Source organism: Polyodon spathula, chromosome 21, assembly GCF_017654505.1.
Source record: "Polyodon spathula isolate WHYD16114869_AA chromosome 21, ASM1765450v1, whole genome shotgun sequence".
Taxonomy (NCBI): domain Eukaryota; kingdom Metazoa; phylum Chordata; class Actinopteri; order Acipenseriformes; family Polyodontidae; genus Polyodon; species Polyodon spathula.
Genome location: NC_054554.1, coordinates 18,666,617 through 18,686,536, shown reverse-complemented (window position 1 = coordinate 18,686,536; position 19,920 = coordinate 18,666,617). Strand labels below are relative to the sequence as shown.

At 40.0% G+C, this 19,920-nt stretch overlaps 1 protein-coding gene across 3 annotated transcripts in view; it reads left to right on the top strand.

The window, feature by feature from the left end:
- Window positions 1-19,665, top strand: part of LOC121296477 — a 66,498-nt gene extending 46,833 nt beyond the window's left edge. Inside the window, exon 4 of one of the 3 annotated variants that reach the window (XM_041222090.1) lies at window positions 18,535-19,665. In XM_041222090.1, coding sequence (XP_041078024.1) covers window positions 18,535-18,649 — 115 coding nt within the window. In that variant the 3' untranslated portion in view covers window positions 18,650-19,665. Of the gene's footprint in view, window positions 1-13,911; window positions 14,269-18,534 lie in introns of those variants that run through there. The other 2 variants (XM_041222089.1, XM_041222091.1) reach the window with 2 other exon arrangements.
- The last annotated feature ends 255 nt before the right edge of the window (window positions 19,666-19,920 follow it).

Genomic DNA, 19,920 nt, shown 5'->3' with positions numbered 1-19,920 from the left:
AAGTGGTTAAAATAACTAATATATATATTAACAAAGCCTTTTTTTAAAAAATGATTTTGCTTCAAAAACATACAGCTATGGCAGATCAGCTGGCCTTTTACAGAAACCTATATAGTACAAAGAAAATCACCCTATGCGAATGATAGTCAGCACATCCAACACACATAATAGGTGAAACAGCAGAAAAACAACTTAGGTCACATGTTGAGAAATTACCAAGCTCTGTTAAGGATACATCACACTTTTAAAAAGACTTGAATCACTAAAGCGCAACCTTCCAGAGAATACAGTTTTATTTTGCATAGATGTAAAATCCTTGTATCCAAGTGTCCCTCGTAAAGAAACTTTAGAAGCTTGTCAAAAAGCACTAGATAATAGACTAGATAAATCAATACCAACAGCAGAGGTGCTCAACATGATCAATGTAGTTTTACAAAAGTTATTTTACATTTGTTGATAAAAATTACAAACAAAACGATAGTACAGCAATAGGATCTAAATTAGGAATGCATTTTGCCAGTACGTACATTGGGAAATGGGAAGAACAATTACTTAGAAAATCAGAAAGAGAACCTTTAGAATACATTCGGTTTGTAGATGATATTTTGGGGGTTTGGACACATGGAGAAGAATCTCTTTTCCAGTTTCATAAAATGGCAAACGAAATAAACAGTAATATTAAGGTGGACCTTTTATGGACAAGAAAAGAAATAGAATTTTTAGATACCATAGTAAAACTTGAAGGTTCAATTGAGACTGACCTCTTCTATAAACCTACTGACATGCACCAGTATTTACACATGTCCTCTGCACATCCAGTACACACTAAAAGGGCAATCTCAAAGGGGCTAGGAATAAGAATACGAAGAATATGCTCTAGTGACTATGTAAGACTATAATCTTTCATAACTGCAACTGTTGCAGTGCAAATCAGACATTGTCCTGCTTTCAATTATTCATTGAACAAATCATCCGTCTAAAATTGTTTGAATCTTCTGTCTTTGCCTCCACCTTTTGCTTCTGTGACATCTCCAGCTACCTACTTTTTTGCTACCGATTTTAAATTTTACACAAAGTAAAATAAATAGTTTAAACAAGCCTTCAATTTGCTATTCTAATCACAATTATGTGTGGTGTGTGCATGTGGAAACAGATCCTTTGTGCTATTTGATTGGCTATTTTACTAGCTCTCTGAGCTGTGGTTGGCTTAAGGGAATGTCACTCATACAATGCAGACTGCACATGTTGAATATGCATGTTATATTAAAGAGGCGGGTTGTTTTTAAAGAATTCCAAAACTACACAATAATCATTACATCAATTTTAGAAACTAGTGGGTGGGCTCTATTCATTAAAGGCGACAGTTTAAAAATAAATACATTAAAATAAAGCCTTTTTCCATCAGACAAGGAATACATGTTAATTAAAGGGTAAGCAGTGCAGTTTCACTTTACGTTGCCTCTGCCTGTCCTGCTGCTGAGTGCTGTGTCTGTGTTGATTTGCTCATTTTCTGTCAATGTAAGCCACCTCCACCTTCACAATAAGCTACTGACCAAAAGATACACCTGGACTGCTGGGGCTTTTGATATCACAGTGGTCACGGGTAAGTCTCTGACATTATCGTGCACATTTAAGTTATCGCTCACAATACATATAGTGTGCACAGTATTGTGTGTAAATTAGCCAAATACTGTGCATGTAATTAATGCATTCTCTGCTAGTAAATGGGGCAGTAAATTTAACATGTGCACTAACTCCAAATTTAAATTGTAAATGAGGCCCATAGTGTGCTGGAATAATACTTTCAATATCCAGCAGAGGGCACATATTCATCATCAGTCTGGATTTTCACAACTTCATTGAACAGTATAGCAAACTGGAATTTGTAGCCACATTGTGATCACTTGTGCATCAGGGCAAACCAATTAGCTTAGTTAATAAATTAAAGGTCTAGTGCTAAACATACTCTTAGATAAACAACCACAAAATATTAGTTAGAAACATTAGAAGATGCCAGCAAAGAGGAGCACTGGCTTGTCCTGGCAAGGTCGTTTAGTTCTTCAGCTCCCTGCTCCTGGAACTCAATCGCAAATCATTTCAGCGTTTTCATTTTCTTTTTTGGTTTTATTGTAAAGAGCCCTGGGATGCTTTGCATGAAGAGCGCTTTATAAAAGTAGGTTAGGTTGTATTTTATTGTATTACAATGTATTTCTTTGTCAAACATAATTAGTAAAAACTACAATTACAAATTTGTTTATAACCACAAGAACAGCTAAAATAATTGAACTGGTTGCTATGTTGAATTTGAATGCAAGTTCAGAATACAGCATTTCCTTCTTGCCTTTTTTAAAATAAGCACAGTCCCAAAGAAAATAAATTTAATAAAGCCTCCTCTTCCAAACTCCACTTTTCTTTGGGTGCTGTCATCTTAGAACGATGAAATGACGTTGCATGTAGAAAAGAAGTTCTGCTGGTTTAGGAGTCCACCTCTATGATGAAGTTAGTTAGTGCTGGAGCTGGAAAAACCTGAAAAACAGCCATAATCTTTCATTGTTGCATTTGTCACCTCAAAATCACAACAACTGAACCAGAGTTAGCAGAAACCTAACCGGAAACAAATATTGCACCCTGTCCTGCCTTGAGCCATGCTTGTGCACAGGGATTTCATACTCACGAGAGGTCAGTAAAATTGAGTAATAACGTCAGGGTTGAGGGCAGCAGGGATCTCACCAGCACTGAGCTGTCAGATGAATGGAATGTATTTATATCTGTTGGCTCCAGATTGTACTTTGAGACAGGCAAAGTTTTTATGTATTTATTTTTTCCTCTCTAGAAAGATATTTTTGGTTTTAATTGTATTAAAGAGTAATACATTGTTTTACTGTCATATTATTGGATGATGTTTGCGGTCATTCTCAGTGGTCCTAATTCCAATTCCTCAAATAGTTTTTCCTCAAAATTGTTTTGTGTGTGTATGTGTGGAGAAGTGGGTAAGTGAGTGCAGGTGAAGGCAATGCAGTAGGGTAGGATGAACAGACAGACAACAATTTAAGGGTGCGAAGGTGTTTACTGAATGAACAATATCCAGAGCCTGATGGCAAACAACTGTAAATAATAATAATAATGTATCCCTCTGTATTTATAATTCCCGGGTTTGACCCGTAACCAAATGTCCAGTCCTGCACACCGACACAAAACGCAGACACAGTTTGCAATGAATGATATTAGTGCTCGTGGTGCAGCCAGTTCTCCGTGAATAAACGGAAAGTGCTGGTGTCCAGTTTTGATGCTGCCTGAATAGTGACGGCTCCGAATCGTGTTAGTAGTCTAGAATTGACAAACAACAGTTTTTACTTCCACAGACAAACAAACACAACACTTACTTTTTTGGCTTCACAATGAAAGGCTGAATCTAACCATTTACCAAGGAACAGGTTACTTACGCTACGACCCCTTATATACCCTCCCCCATGACCCTTACATTAACGAGCGCATCCGCTCCTCCAATCCGCAGATGCTGTGCTGTGCCGTTCCCTGTCCGAGTCATTGAATTTGGGTACTGTAGCTCCGCTTCTTTTCTAGATGGCTGACTTCCACCTAAGCCAAGGAATAAGTTGTCATGCCGAGTTCAGCACCTTCTCTTCAGTTGTAGTTGCCTGTCACAGACCTATGTGTCCTAGTCTTTTCAGAAGAGCGAGCCGGTGCTAGCCAGTGACCTGCCACTTTGGAAACAAGTTTCTTTTAGTTTTCTTGGCAGTGCATGAGACAAACATCATACAAAGGTAAAGGGACAGTTAACAAATGAATGATGATCACTTTGTCTGCCTGTCACACTCTACATGCTGCTCATTTATCATCGTTGCATGGAAGGATTGAGTTACCCAAAGACTCATTAGCTCAGCTGTACACATTGTGTGTTTTACTTCCCTATCAGTAGGTAGCACTTTACCTTTTTGGCAAGATAAGCCACATTCATGAGGAGTTGCCTTTTAAACAACACACATATTTGACAGCAAGGTAAGCTGCATATTTTTCAGGGAAGTATGTTAGGAACTAGGGGTGTAATAATTCACTGTGCAGTGATAAATCATGATACTTTCTTTATATGGTGTAGCATATCATAAACAAAACATAAAGCACAACATAGCTCATTGTAGTTCTACGAATGGGTCTTAAGTGAAGAATAAGTATGTTTTCTAGGTGGTATGAATACATACTCTCTATATCCCATTTAAATTGTGTGTTTTAACATAATGGTCCAACATGAAATGATCATTTGATCTTAGTATGCACCATACAAGTAGCCCATCAAGGCCATCACATGTATCTTATCATTAGTGTATCGCTACATCCATATTGGGCACAGACTGGACACGTTCATTAAGATAAAAATACAACAACTTGACACCACACTTGTCCCGTACATCATGTTTAACAAACGTCATTCCAGCTATGAAATACCTAACCCTTGTCACTCCTTAGCACTCTGCCTGTCTGTCAGTCATTCCCGGGGCTCTGTCAAGCACAGTCTGGGACCATTAGACAGTGGAATACTGGGCACTGTCCTAGTCAGTCGGGGTGTAGCGTTACTTCACTGGTAAAGACCCCTACTGAAACAAAAGATGACATTACATGTATTCAATTAAATCTGTTGGCATTTTATTTATTTATTATTGTGCTTTCTTCTGTGCCATGGTGTCCAGATGACTTGAGCCTAGCCTTTGTGTTGCTGTTATAAAGTTCAAAGTTCTTAAACACAGCAAATCTACAGAGCAGGCAGAGCCTCCAGACAAGATGAAAGACAAAAAGCTGAACTAAAGTTCAGAGGTGATTGATTTAAATATATTTGTTATTTTAATCAATGGCCTTAGCATTGGAAGACAAGCATAACCTGATCAATAAGTTACACACAAAAGACAATATTCCTCCATCCAGGAGAGCAACCACCAAGAAAAGGTGTTAAAACCAAGCCTCACCCAGGACAACTGGAAGCTGCTAGTGACTGGAAAGTGCTGGCAGAAGTTGGTCAATGGCTTATTTTTCCACCTAAGATTGCCACCACTACCCTTTGACCAGACATTGTCTTGTGGTCTGGATCAGCACGCCTTGTTCATCTGGTAGGGTTAACAGTGCCATGGGAGGATGCTGTGGGTGAGGCGTATGAGAGGAAGAAACTTCAGGATGCTCAACTAGCTGCTGAAGGGGAACAGCGAGGATGGACAGTCCAGGTTTACCCAGTGGAAGTGGGTTGTCGAGGATTTGAGGCACACTCTACAACCCAGTTTCTCAGAGATGTCGGGTTCAGTGGCCAAGAGTTGCATCGCACAGTGAAGAACTTCTTCTGTCTCAATCTGAAGCAGAAGAAAGGAGCAGCAGCTGGCTGTGGTTGAGATGAAAAAATTCTGCATGGGGATCTCAAGCACAATAGAAAGAAAGCAACGCTGATGTACGGGTAAGTAAGCAGGGCTGGGGGACCAGAATCACTGTCAAGCCCTCTTGAGGTGTCGTGGGCTAGTCAATGAAACATCGATGGAAGGTGCCCACTTGAAGACCGACAGATGGAAAGAAATGGATGGAGATGCAGATGGATCACATTAGTTTACTGTAAAGCTACGTCTTAGTTGGTGCTTATCTTGGTAAGAGCCAAGTTCAAATCAGCATGAAATTTTAACATCTACTCTCATGTAATGGAAATGGTTATATATGAATGAATGCAAGATATTTAATACCAAACCCATCTCAAAAGATTCGGCCGAATACTGAAGCTACAAAAACTGGCCAGAAATCTGAAGGAAACTGTGGGCGTGCAGTGTCATATTCCCGGTACCTCTAGTTAAAAATCTCATAATGCTTTCTTTTTAAATTCTCAACACAGTTGTATCAAGTCTGCAAGTTCTTGTGCAGGATAAAGAGAGACAGTCTGCTGCCACGTTTGTAGCCTACTTTTAAATTACTTTACGATTTCTGCTTGAGTGCCTTTAAGTAAGATGACACTGGCTGCAACTCCAGTGTCATTTTTATACACAAAAAAGCCTTCCGGTACTAAATTTGAAAAACATCATGGTTTGAGTAAATGAGTAGCACACAACAAAATATGAAAGCTGATTCATTTCAACAAACAACAACAACTTTTTAATAAAAAAAAAAAAAAATATTGTAGCCTACTTCAATCAGAACATTAGCCTGCTATATTATATTAAACCAAAGCAATAAAAAAAAAATAACGAGCGCATTGCCGAGGCATGGTCTTGGGTCATCCCCAGTCCTCAGAGGGAGGGACATCCCCTCCCTCTGCGGCGATGTTTCCATTTCCCCCTCAACGGCTGTGCAAGGGCCAGGGCCCTCGTCGCTGCCAGAAGGGGAAGCCTGAGGTGTTCGATGTTCCAGCGGCCCCTCCTGTGCCCCTCGGTGACCGCGACGGGAACTGGCCCCTCTGTGGTGGAATGGGTACCAGGTTCCCGGTCCATTTGTTCTTGGGGGAGGGGACAACTCCCGAGGACACCGCCATCTTCTGTTCTCTCGGGTTCCTTCCCTCCCTGCGGCCCCTCGGCGGTGGGCTGGGAGCCAGGTTCCTGATCCGTGTCGTCTTGGGGGAGAAGATTTCCTCCAAGAGCACTGCCATCTTGTGCGCTCTCGGGTTCTTCGAGTGGCAAGCTCAGGGCCAGCCTCAAGGGCCTCCTGTGCGTCCGAGAGGGCTTCCGCCCCAAGGGCGTTGTCTGACCCTCTGGGCTCTCGCAGGGAGCCTCTTCCATGGGCTCCGCTTCCTCTGCGGAGCCCTGAACCACCTTGGGAGGCTTGTCTTTTTCCCCCTCCATGGCAGCACAAGAGTCAGGGCCCTTGTCGCCTGTAGAGGAGGGAAGCCGAGGCATTGGGTCTTTTGCTTTTGGGGGCCTTTCTTTGCCACCTGTGCCCACTTTCGTAGGGTCTGTGGAGCCTGTCCAATCATTTTTATTTAATTAATTAATTTACTGTTAAATAAATAAATAAATATATGTATATATAATTTTAGCTCAAAGAGCCAGCTGTGTGTGTGTGTATTTGTGGTTGTTTTGATGCTCATTTTATTTATTGTTGTGTTTATTTGTTTAATAAATAAACAAACAAAACATACAAAAACGCACACACACACTCCAATAGTGCAGGGGCACACAATTTTGTTTTTACACTTAATAATTGATTTGAAACATGTACTAACAGCACACATTTTTAACCCAGATGAACTTCCATATAGAAGTGAATACATTGTCATGACAAGCCACTAATGTAAAAGGACTAGACGCCAACATTGGAAATACATAGCCAGTGCCATTTCTTTAGAACACGTACCAATTAAAATTGGTACACGTAGATGTTTCTGTGCTCTGATTGGTCCAAATGAGTATGTGTAGCGAATATTTTAAACATGTACTACGCGTTTTTGATCCAGGTGGCCTTCCATATTTCTCTAGTAGCTGCGTGTGACATCAAACGGAGAGCAGCCAAGAGCAGCAAGCACAGCCAGCTCTGGGATACAAGAAGACGACCACTGTCTATGTGAGACTGCAGTGTGTTTATTTACCTTTGGCCGGTTATCTGCATTTTGTATAGGTAAACCTAACTAGCAATATGTTATTTATTACAGTAACATAAAGTGCCTTTAAACAAAGTTAACAATATGTTTCAATACATGCAAGCAGATATATTATGGTTGCAGATTGAAAGTACTGTTACAAGATGTTACTAATGAGACCAGGCCGTCGTATAAAATGTATGTTGTAATAATAGTAAAATCACTTTAATTGATTTATGGGTGTGGCAGGGCGTTAGCTCTGCACAGGGAATTAAAGTTCCCTTGCATTTTGAAGATGACCACCAATGACATTATGTATGGGATATGCCTGCCCATTGGGTAGGTATTGCTGAGCTCCCTATACCAGAGCTGCTGATAGGCCCACTCCTGGGATGACGCACTCGGTCCCACCCACCGAGGGATTAGAACCATCATCTTGAGGAAGCCATCTCTCTTTTTTCTTTCTCAAGATGGTTTGGGAAGACCTTTATGTCTAACTGAGTGTGTTGATAGAAAAGAGTTTTGTCGTGTTGTATTTCCCTTGCATTCGTGCTGAAAGCCGGCTTGCCACTACTGGAATCACATACTCTCTATTTTGAGTCTTTTCTTTTTGTTTTTCAGCAGCCTCCTAGCTTACTTTGTAGTCTGCTCTACTTTTTACTGTCTGTTGTGTGTGTCCTGTGCAGTCACCTTGTGTCTATTTCTTTCTTGGGGGAAAATACCATTCCTCCACTGGGCAGGGATTTGCCGCTTCCCCGCTGTCGAGTGATTTCCCCCAGCCGGCGTCTGGCAGCTGGATTGGGCCTGTTGTTGGCTGCCAGTTGGTGAGTCGGGTGTGTTATCCCCTTTCTGTTCTACCGTGTTTTTGCCATCTGCCTTCAACTCTCCTGCTGCGGCTTCGCGGCTCCCCTCTTGTACTCTGGAATGGGACAGAATGAGATGCTGGCACCGCCATAGTCCGGTCTGGCCAAGCGAATGATTTATTACAGTGGACTGAAAAGACGTGTATTCCATGTCCCTATTCGTCCAGTGCACAGGAAGTATCTCCGCTTTGCTTTTCAGGGGAGCATCTTTGAGTTTTCCATGCTGCCATTCGGCCTCTCCTTAGCCCCCTGAACGTTTTCAAAGTGCATGGATGTCATCCTAGCTCCCTTGCAGCTGCAAGGACTCAGGTTGATGAACTATCTGGATAGCTGGATGATTTGTCCCAGTCGCAGAAAGCAGGAGTGGCCCACACAGTGATTGTGACAAGCCAGTTAATCCCGGTGCAAAGTACAGTCTACTTGGGTCTCCGGCTGGTTCCCGTATGATGTTAGCCTACCTGTCGGACGACAGAGTAGCTGCTGTTCACAGGTGTCTGGCCCTGTTCAACAAGGGTTCACAGTATAATTGGTGTTGTGTTAAGCTATTGGGTCTGATGGCCGCAGCTTCATCAGCCACCCAACTAGGGTTACTCCACATGCGCTCGATTCAAGTGTGGCTCAGTGGCTTTCAGCCGCACCCAAGCGTAAGACACAGTCAGCTGACCGTGTCTCGCCTATGCTGGGAAGCTCTACGCTGGTGGAGGCAAGCCTCTCATCCGAGCGAAGGCATAAGGATGGGAGTGATACACAACCATCAACTGGTGATGACAGATGCATCCAACTCTGGTTGGGGCGCGGGCTGAGTAGGCAGAGGAGTTCGTGGACCCTGTTAGGATCGCTGAACATCCCTGCACATAAATGTGTGGGAGTTGAGAGCAGTCCACGAGTGGCCCAATGCGTTTTGTATGCTTTCCCGCCGATACCACTGCTTCATGCCTTGTTTGAGAAGGTCTGGAGACTTCTGCTAAAAGTCATTTTTGACTGCCTGATATAAATATCCCCTTTCTACTTTAAACAAATTAGCTTTTGGAAATATTCCAAATGGGGGTACGGGGCCTAAAAATATTGAAAACCACTGGCATGCATAATGTCGATGGTGATTGGTGATTGTCTTCAAATTGAAAGGGAACGTTAGGTTACTTACCGTAACCCTCAAGAGAAGATGACCACCAACCACGAGGTCGCATGGGTCGCCCCACGGGTTCGATGGAAAAAGAGAAATGGCTTCCTCAGGATGACGATTTTAATCCCTCTGTGGGCGGGACCGAGTGCATCATCCCAGAAAGGGGCCTATCGGCAGCTCTAGTATAGAGAGCTCAGCGATACCTACCCAATGGACAGGCATATCCCATACATAATGTCGTCATTGGTCATCTTTTCTTTCAGGGAACCAGGGTTACGGTAAATAACCTAACGTTTCATTTTGTTTATTTTGTATCAATGATTGTCACTTCCTACCATGCAGCTCGGGTACTCGATGAGGACGCACTAACAGCTAATTAAATAACGGGGCTCTGTCAAGGTTTGGTTGACCCGAAGTCCCTTATTGGCTGGAGGGGCGTATCCTGAGGTGCTCCTGACCATAAAGAGAGGTTGCACTGAACACTCAGTCTCCTCCTAATCGCATCTACAGCACATCTGCTGTTGCATCCAGGTCTGGCTGAAAGGGTCAGCGTTCGGCTCAATAGAATTATCAGTGACAGTGTTGCCTAGCCTGAAATGTGAGAGCGAAATAAAACAAGACCGTGGACAACAGCAACAAGACACTGTTTGTGACTCGATCGTCAGGATTGAGATCAGCGAGTAAGTGAACCAGGACTTGTGTCTTTGTGGAAGCAGGGAGAGTTTATGAGGTCCGGCTACTGATCCCCAATATCGTAGTGAGGGTTCAGTTCATAACAAGTGAATACCCACAATCCGTAGAAATAACCCTTTCACAATGGGCTTTTAATGTGAAACTAAATGTGCTTTTAAATCGTCCAAGTCTTGACTATCTCATTTAAAAGCAGAATGAAGAATACTAAAACGAGAACTCAACATTTTAATAAGCGACTCGTCTGTATTATTAATACAGTTATGAATAGTGATTGTAATAGTGTGTTCTGCATTTATTATTTTTTAATTAATTGTCACCTACATTTTTCAAAGGGAAAGTGGCCTTGATTCACTATTTTCGCAAATATGAAAAATAAAACGAAAAACGAAATAAACAAATGCAAACCTAGAATGACTTTTTTTTTTTTTTTTTAAAAGGGTGGTTTACACAAAAGATACTTTGAAATAAATACTTGCAGTCATAGTTGTCAAGGCTCAGCCATTACCGTAGACACGGTCTGAAGGGAAACGGAACCTCTGACTAGCACTTGCGCAGATTTGGGCATTCAGATTGTGATGGAAGAGAAGAGACGTTTGTTTCTAAAATGCATAAACCGCGCATGACAATTCGATAACGCTGCGGAGAGGGGATGTATGCAGTTGTCGGTGAGAAAATAATTAAACGTAGCTTTTTTATTTCAAGTAGTGCAAACATTACACTGAAACAATTTGGGTTTAAATACAGAAACCCCAAGCTTGTTTTGTGTACCGAAGCCCTTGCTTCCTTGCAATGGGATTGAAATAGTTCTTATCGTTTTTTTTGTTTTTTTTAATGGGTAGATTGCCATGTGTGCAATTATGACAGCCCCACAATAGCAGAGCAGTGTAAGTACATATTTATTTTATCTTATTGTATTTTTATAGAGGGCATGGGCAGTATTTACTGTAAGTAGGCAGTTCAGTAAGAAGAGTGGGGGATTGTACTTTACCATTACTGCTGCTGATGATTTCAAATAATTTTTCTGTGAGAGGTCTGCTTGTCAAAATGTTAACAAAAATCAGATAATGTTTAATAAAAAATATGTATGTAGTTAAAACATGATGTATACTATACTATTATTGATATACATATATTTTAGTTTTATTAATGTGTATCTGTAATAAAACAAAATAAAACCAAATTTGTGAAAAATAAAGTGAGAAATTTTAAAAAATAAAAAATTTCACTGGGCTCTATACTGGTTTACAATACCAGATACTAAAAATAAATTATGTTCAGTAAAATACTTTGCTGTTTTAGGATTTTTGTTTCTGTTTTTAAAAGCTTGGAACTTTTTTTTAGCCTTCCCTAGGCTGAGCCATGAAGCTGAAACTCACTGTCACTTCAAATGGTATTTGGTGCCTCTAGTTTGCACTGTGATGGCAAGATTTAAATCTTTAAATTTAAAAAAAAAAAAAAAAAAAAAAAAAAACTGAAACATTTTTTTTTTTAAATCCGTACAGTAATTATTATGACTACAAAAATAATTCATGTTTTAATTATAATGTGTTTTTAAATACATTAAAAGGTATGACCAGAGGACGTTTTTCTAAATCTTTTCTCAGCGTTGAACTTTAAAGTAATATTTTCAATTAATCAAATGTCTGGATCTTTTCTAGTAAACTAATCGTAATGTTGGGGCTCCTCTAGCAAGCTGTTAAATGTTTTTTGTGTTTAGTTTTTATTTAATCTACTTTGCATTTTTGGACTGCTGCGCTTTGCTTCGCCTCTCCTGCTCTCCGCATGATGCAACAAACCCCCCCCCCACCACCCACCCACCCCCCAGCACTCACTGAGATGCTCACCGCTGGTAAGTTGGCTTTCCTGTTTTTATATTTACTAAGTGCATGTAGCTGACTATTAACTCACCCCCTGCCTTTTACAGGGCTCCATACCACCACGCAGCTCAGGAATAAAGAACACTTTGGTAGGCTAAGGCTTCAGAAATCCTTGCAAGCTTCAAATGTTCCAGCTGTTATCCAAATGGTCCATACTAACCTGATACAAGTCTGTTAAAGTGAGAGGCTGACAAAGGATTATGTCACCTGACAAGAGTGTACCAGAAGATAATACACACCTCTCATTTCTGTTTGTTGCTGCTTGCTGTTATAATTTCACGTTTTACTGTATTTCACTTGCATACATGTTTATCTTGTTTTCTTACTAAAACCCTACATTTATAATAGTAGTTGAATTTTCGCATCTAAAGAAGGTTAATGCCTGACAAGGCCTCATCAAACCCCAAACTAATTTCAACATTGAAAATACTGAGAGACTGACATACTATAATTGACTGACTGTTACAAGCCAGAAAGATAGCTAAAGAAGACAGGCTCTTTCTCTGTGCATTTTTGTGTAACCCTCTCAAGATCAGAAGCTCTTCAAATCAGAGTAAAACAATTACACCAGTACACTAGCCTCTAACCGTTCCAACAGGCTGGAATTAGCATGTTCCATATTCTTTCTATTCTAGTGCGCAGTAATCCATGACGAGGTGTGTGGTAAGACCCTTGCTGCGGCTTGTCCCAGGTGCATTGCCACACATGATGCTAAGCATGTCATTCAATAAGATGTGCCAGTATGCCCTGGGAAGGCTTTACTTTTGTTTACAAAAATTCTCATTTCTAGTTTTAAAAAATATTTATACAGGTCAGCACTGTGAGAAGCAACATCTCCTTTACAGTTACACAGCACCATGGTCACATAAATCAAAGACATACACAGGAATGCGTAACTGTGAACTTGTGGCCTTCGCCGTGACTCTCATTGTGCTGGTATAAGTGTCCTGTTCTAAACTCATGGTAATTAATCCCCAGTGCCATATGCATATGCAGGGGTTGGCAGCAAGAGCAGGCGTTTATCCGTGAAATGTAACGTGCTTGCCCATATTTTACAAACCCATAGAGATAGACGAAAAAAAGTGTGAGGATAATGTTTAGAGCTCTCACACTTGGCAGCAGATCTGTGAAGAAGGAAGTTGTGTCAATTCTTCCCTGGTGTATTCACTGCTAAACACAAACACATTTACAGTCCATATCGAGCTGGGCAGTCAATTGGGTTTGAGTGCAAATGTGGGCGGCACAGCACTGTCTGCTTTCAAGGAACCTGAAGAATGACATTCAGAACAATCCTGCAGTGTGGGAATTTTGTCCTGTAGAGGTAGACTTAACATTGTCTTGCAATTGGGATCAATGAGTGACCAAACTTGCTAGCCATGCTTGAAATTGAAATCCAGTCAAAGAGGTTGATAAGATTGTAAACCAGGAAAATTCACATCTTCTGTCAAGCAAAAACCCATTAAAGCAAGAATCCAAAATAGCTGGATATTTGTATTTAGCGTGTCTTTAAGTGTATTTAAGTTATATTGATGCTGCACAATGTGCAGGGTTGTTGCTGCATCAATTAAGAAGTTGCACAAACAAGAACTGGTGTTGGTACATCCTCTAAATAGGGTTGCCAGCAAACAGCCTGTATTCTGAATCTGTCCCAGTTCTACCACAGAGTAACTGATAACAAGGCGGTTTGGCTCAACGGTTTATTATACAGGGACAGATTCAGAATACAGGGGTGTGCAGTTGTATTTGCGGTTTGCAAATTGTACTTAAAACAAACTCAACAGTCCTTTCTTTAATTGTGTCTTACAGAACTGAAGTAAAGACTTAAAGCCCCACCCCCTTTCTTGTTGAGACAAGGCCTCTTCAGGACTTCTTGAAGACTTCTCTGCACAGCTTGGCCTTCACTGTCGCTGGCAGTGCCACCTCACTCACCAGAACTGAAAGGCTGCTGGACTATCCCACAGCACAATATCAAATCTGTCTGAGATTTACAACAAATGTCACTTTTTTTTTTTTTTTTTTTACATTGTAAAAGTGTATCAACACTAGTCACATCAACACCTGTACTTCTATTTTTTCCATTTATTTAAAATAGTCGTCTGCATGCCTGACTCTGAAAACCATTTATTCCACAATGTATTCACGTATTAAAATCTTTAGGATGAACGTATTACTGTTTTTTTTCTCCCCCCCCCCCCCCCCCCCCTTTGAACATTTAGAGTGAACTTTGAACACATTATTTTATAACTGATAGAGATTTGACAAAGATACACACACCTGACTAGGCACAACTGTGCCTAGGTATGTGTGTATATGTATGTATGTATGATTTATGTATTTATTTTCAGATAATGTGTTTTAGTGTCGGTAAAGGGAATACACAGGTATCCTGAATGCTTTAAAACTCAAAGAACCATGCCAATCGTTAGTGGATAGATAGCAATGCAGGTTCCTATGCAGTGCTCTCCACACTGGTGAAATATCAGTTTATTTTGGCTGTACTGTAATCCTTATTAAACCTTTATTTCAAGTGAGACCTAGCCAACAAAGGTAGCAGCAGTACAATAAAACATATTTCAGTACAAACATACAAAAATAAAATACTTTTAAAACAGACAAGTCATACTCAATATAATAAACAATCAATTAGTGACAGGTGCAATCAACTACTTAAAAGAAGCACAACTGTCAATTAGATAATCATGCAGCTTACTCTGGAATTATACTAAAGTTATTTGGGACTGTAACTAAGTTTAAACTGTAATTCATTCTAAGACCAAGGAGCAAAATAAGCAAATGATCTTTTAGCAGCCTCTGTACGCACTTTAGGAACCGTAAAATACAAACACGAGTGTGATCTAAGACTGCAGTTACTACATGCGACTGTAAAGTATTCATTTGTGTATGGAAGAAGCTTAGATGGAATGTCCTTGTATAAAAACATATACAAGATCCAGCCAGCCAAACCATATAACACACAATGATGAGTGCTGTAACTTGAATTAGTAATATATCTCAAAGCTGCATGATAGATGGGATCCAGTTTGCTTAATGTTAAGGGTGATGAAAACCTATAGACTGTGTCACCATAATTCATTTATGGTAGATATACAATCAATTAGCCTTTTTTTTTTTTTTTTTTTTTTTTTTTTTTTTTTTTTTTTTTTTTGTAACCACAGAAAAAAATAAGATTTGAGTCTATACAGAAATTTCAATTTTTTTGCAAGATGGTCAATATGGGCATTGAAATCAAAATTACTATCCAGCCAACTACCCAGATAGTTGTAATTGTCAACTAAGTCAGTGACTTTGTTATCTAAAGTAACTAAAGTTGAATCAATAGTAACATTTGTCCTTGTAGCAGAGAATACCTTAGCTTTTGTCTTACTAAAATTTAAAAGAAGCTTAATTCAATCTTGTTGAATGGACTCAAAATCAGATTGCAAATTTTCGATTGACAAAGAGGGGCAACGGATTACAGCAATATAAAATGGTAATGAGTGGAATGGATCAAGAGTTCTGCATTGGAATGCAATAATACAATTTGTTGGTTTGAATTACAGATACTTCAGTAAGGCACAATAATTCCAGAAGTCTTACTTGTGTATTTCTGTTTGTTCTATGTTTTGAAAGAAACACTTGCTATTCTAAATATGTATTTGTATTTTAAAACCTAATAGGCCATATTTTCAAAGTGCTTCCTCCAGTTTCTAAGTTCTCATTTGAGACTGCACACTGGCAGTGTAAAACGGGTGAGATTGAAGTAACTGTTACAAGCACACAATGACTTTAGTTATCAGAGCTGGTTTGTGGTTTGACAAACTCTGACAGGCTGGCGAGTGGATTGAGGCTCAGAGACAGAGTAAAGGCAAAAATACAGTTCTTTATTATACAAAAATAGTCAAACAAACAGGCACAAGGGCCAACAGAAAAGAGGTTCAAACAAAAATAAGTGAACTTACAAAAGTAAATGGTCAGGTTCCAAGGCTTTAACACCAAACAATAAAACAAACTCCCAAACCAAAAGAACACCTTTCCAGAAAAACACACAAACAGAAAACACCCCCACCCTGGGCCTCTCCCCTGGCTTTTATTCCCTGTGGCTGGAGCCCAATTAATCAATAATTATTTAATTAGAGCTCCAGCCACATTCTTGCATGTTTTTCTGGCAGGGAGAAATTTAACCCCCTCCCTGCCAGTTCCAAACATATTCATATAGACGGGGAGTTCCCCGTCACACAAACACATTGCTTCTTGCATGCCCTTAACACTTGACATATCTTTACCTTTAATTATGATAACTTTGTGCATGAAATGGCTGCATATTTGACAAAGCTCTTGGGAATCAAGTGAAAGACAAGATCTCAGTGTGTGAGTGTCAATGAGCACTGCCTCTGGTAGGTGTGGGATAGAAAAGAGTTCGGGATGAATACACACTAACATTTGAGGGTGTTGTTTTTTTCAAGGTTAAGGGTTTATATTCTGGTTGGATAAACATAATTATTAGTCTGCTTAACTGACTTTCATATATATTATTTTGGTTTACGGTATATTAACTATGGTCATCTGAGTATATGCAATGAACAAAAAAATATATATTTAAAAATGAAAAGCCATAATGAAAATGGTAGGGTCATATGGGTATAGTTCATAGTATGTGCTATATTGTACTCCCTGAATTATGACCAACTTAATTACCAATAAATGTAATTGTTTAATCCAGTGTAATGCTCATGTGTCTACATTTCTTTAAGGTATTTTATGCTTATGTCCTGAACAGTTAGTGACAGGGTCTTTTTTTTAATTTTTCATATTGTTATAGAGTCAGTAGTTTTTGTTTTGCCATTTTCCTACAGATTGACACCGTGTTCTATAGATTTCTTGCATTTCCGACAGATCTGTAAACTAGCGACACATTCCTGTAGAGTCCTGTAAACGTCTATTGATTTCGATTGGATTGATTTTCAGTTTTGAATGTGATTCAGATTCTAATCAGTACTTGGAACAAGAACTATTCTGAACAGGGTTCACATTACTCTGTGTGTGTCTGTGTGGGTGTGTCTATCTATATATATATATATATATTGTGTACTGTAGCTGGGTTTCATTGTACCACAGTGTGCACACAGAATAGTAACTGCAATGTATCCTGTAATTGTCTATATATAAATATGCTTTGTGTCACTGATTAAATGCTTTTCTGCTTCATTGCCTTGGGTGTTGCTGTTGTTTTACAGTATGCAGGACTTTGAAATTTGTCTCTGTTCTATCTCAAGGAAGTGATGTGCATTGTCTTGCGTTATTCCCTGTGTGTACAGAGACTACCATTCTCTTGACGTTTCAGCACAGATACTTTGACAGCACTTCACAAACAATGTCTTATTCGTGGACTCTGCGGATCTCTGGTCCAGGACGGCCATTGGTTTAACAGTTACAATGACATAATGTCCTGCTTCAGGACCTGGTCAGAGGCCTGATTAGTCCAGTTTAACAGTTCAGAACATAATTGAAACAAACACCTGATCTGGAATGACAAGACCTTCTCATACGTGGATCAGGAGAAGTAAGCAGAACAATCTAACATAAAATGTATATTTGTTTGAACGCTGTAGCCCTTTTATTAATTTCTACATAATGCTATCTAATTTAATGTGGGATTACCACAATGCCCAATATAGGGGAGTCTGCATTGCCTGGCAGTCTAAAAGGCCTGCCTTGCTTTTTTTCCTCCAAAATGTAATTGATAGAAAGATTAGATTTTCACACGCGCTGTTTATGTTACAAACGCTGTTTAAATGTTGTGTTTTTTTCACAGTAAAACAGGTTTAAAAGGCACTGCATATCAAAAGGACACTCAGTACTGTATCTCCAGCCAAGCCCCACCCCTTGTTCTCTGTATTTTTCACATGCCTCTTCATAGTTGTGCATACTGATAAATCCTCTCCTGATCCCTTGTTTTATTGCCAAACGATCCAAGTAATTATTTTATTACTATTACATCTCAAAAAGCTCTGCAAATGTCCGTGATATTCTTTGAGCGCTGGATGCGGAAGCAGCTATCTCCTTTTTGTTTATATCCGTGTTATCTCTGTGGTGCAGGGGCTACTTGCACTGCTCATATTCGCCCCTTTTTTCCGCTTCTGTCGGCTCCTATCGGTTTCACTCGGCCATTGAAAGGTTTTCTCTGCTTTCTCCAGAGCAAAAACGACTAGAGACCTGTGCTTGACTTCTTTTTGGTGATGTTGGACAGGATCCAACATCGAGCTAGAAAGGGAAAATTGTAATGTCGGTTAAGCATTTGCTCGAATGCAAATTTCGAACATTTTACTAAATAGTTTAAAATGTAAAGACTAGGCACTATGGGATCAGAGCTTCTTAAAACTGGGGGCCAAAAGAAAGGTCCTCCACCAATCTGTGCTGTTTGTGTTTCAGAGTGCAGAGAGAGCAGCTGACCGCGATCTTCAGACTGCTGGAGGAGAACAAGGACGCCTTTGGAGAGATGTCAGATGTAGACGTGGAAGAACAACTGAAGCTGTACGCCATTTAAAAGGAACTGTTCTACGTCTTCTTTTATATTCAAATGATATACAAATATTGAGACATTCGAGTGGATACAACTGGAAGAACATTGGGTTTATTTTACTCCTGAGTGCTGGCAATGCAACCACATTGAACACTGTACCTTGAAGACATTGAAAAAGACATGTAGTCTAAACATTTGTCATTGAATGTATTAAGTTTCTTTTATTATTTGTAAATCCACGGTAGAAAACCATCAGTTGGGGCTTAAAAATAAGAAAAAATGTCTCACTCAATCAGTCTGCTTTGAAGTTATAGTAATTGTAGCTAACAAAATAATTCCATATACATTTCTCTGCCATGCACAGCCATACATTATATAGATCTCAAATGTGTAATTTAGAAAGAAAGACACGTATAGCAAACCTGTATTTTCACTTCAAACAGTGTACCAAAGTGGCTCGCATGGTAGAAGCGCAGCCACATGGGGCACAGGGAGAGTCATACAGCGCAGGTTGGTGTCCTGGCTGTGCGAAGTAGGCAGGTCTTTGCTGGGGACTCTGAAGAGAGCATCGCATTGGCTCAGGCGCTCCCGTGGGTTAGGGGGGGAGGTAAAACTGTCAGGGACTGTTTATCCTCATCACTCTATAGCGAACCCTGCTTGCCAGGCGGACACCTGCAGGGCTGGCCTTTATTCTTCACAGGTCGATAGCTCACTGAGATATTCTCTTGAGCTCCTGGGTGAAAAAAGAAGCTGGTTTGATCGTGTGATCAGAGGACATCCACTAAATCTTTGTGTCTCCTGAGCCATGTGGGGAATTGATGCAATGCGGTGGAATAGCGATTGGGCATTCCAAATTGGGAGAAAATCAGGAAAAATTATAAATCGGATACCCTAAGAAAACAAAAAAACAGACTAAATCTCTGTTTGTAAGCCAAGCTTTTAGGTGATCTTGCTCTTCCAAGGTCATTTCACTTGGAGAGTGGCTTCTTTCCTGTCTACAGTGCCTATAATAAGTATTCAACCCCATTGAATGTTTTCACAGTTTGTTGTGTTACAACCTGAAATCTTGATACATTTCAATGGGATGCGTGGCAAGACTTGAAGATTGCTGTCTACCAACGCTCCCCATCCAACTTGACAAAGCTTGAACAATTTTGCCAAGAAGAATGGGCGAATATTGTAGAGACTTACCCTAAAAGACTCACAGCTGTAATTGCTGCCAAAGGTGGTTCTACCAAGTATTGACAAATGGGGGTGAATACTTACCTAACCAAGTTTTTTTATTTTTCATTAAC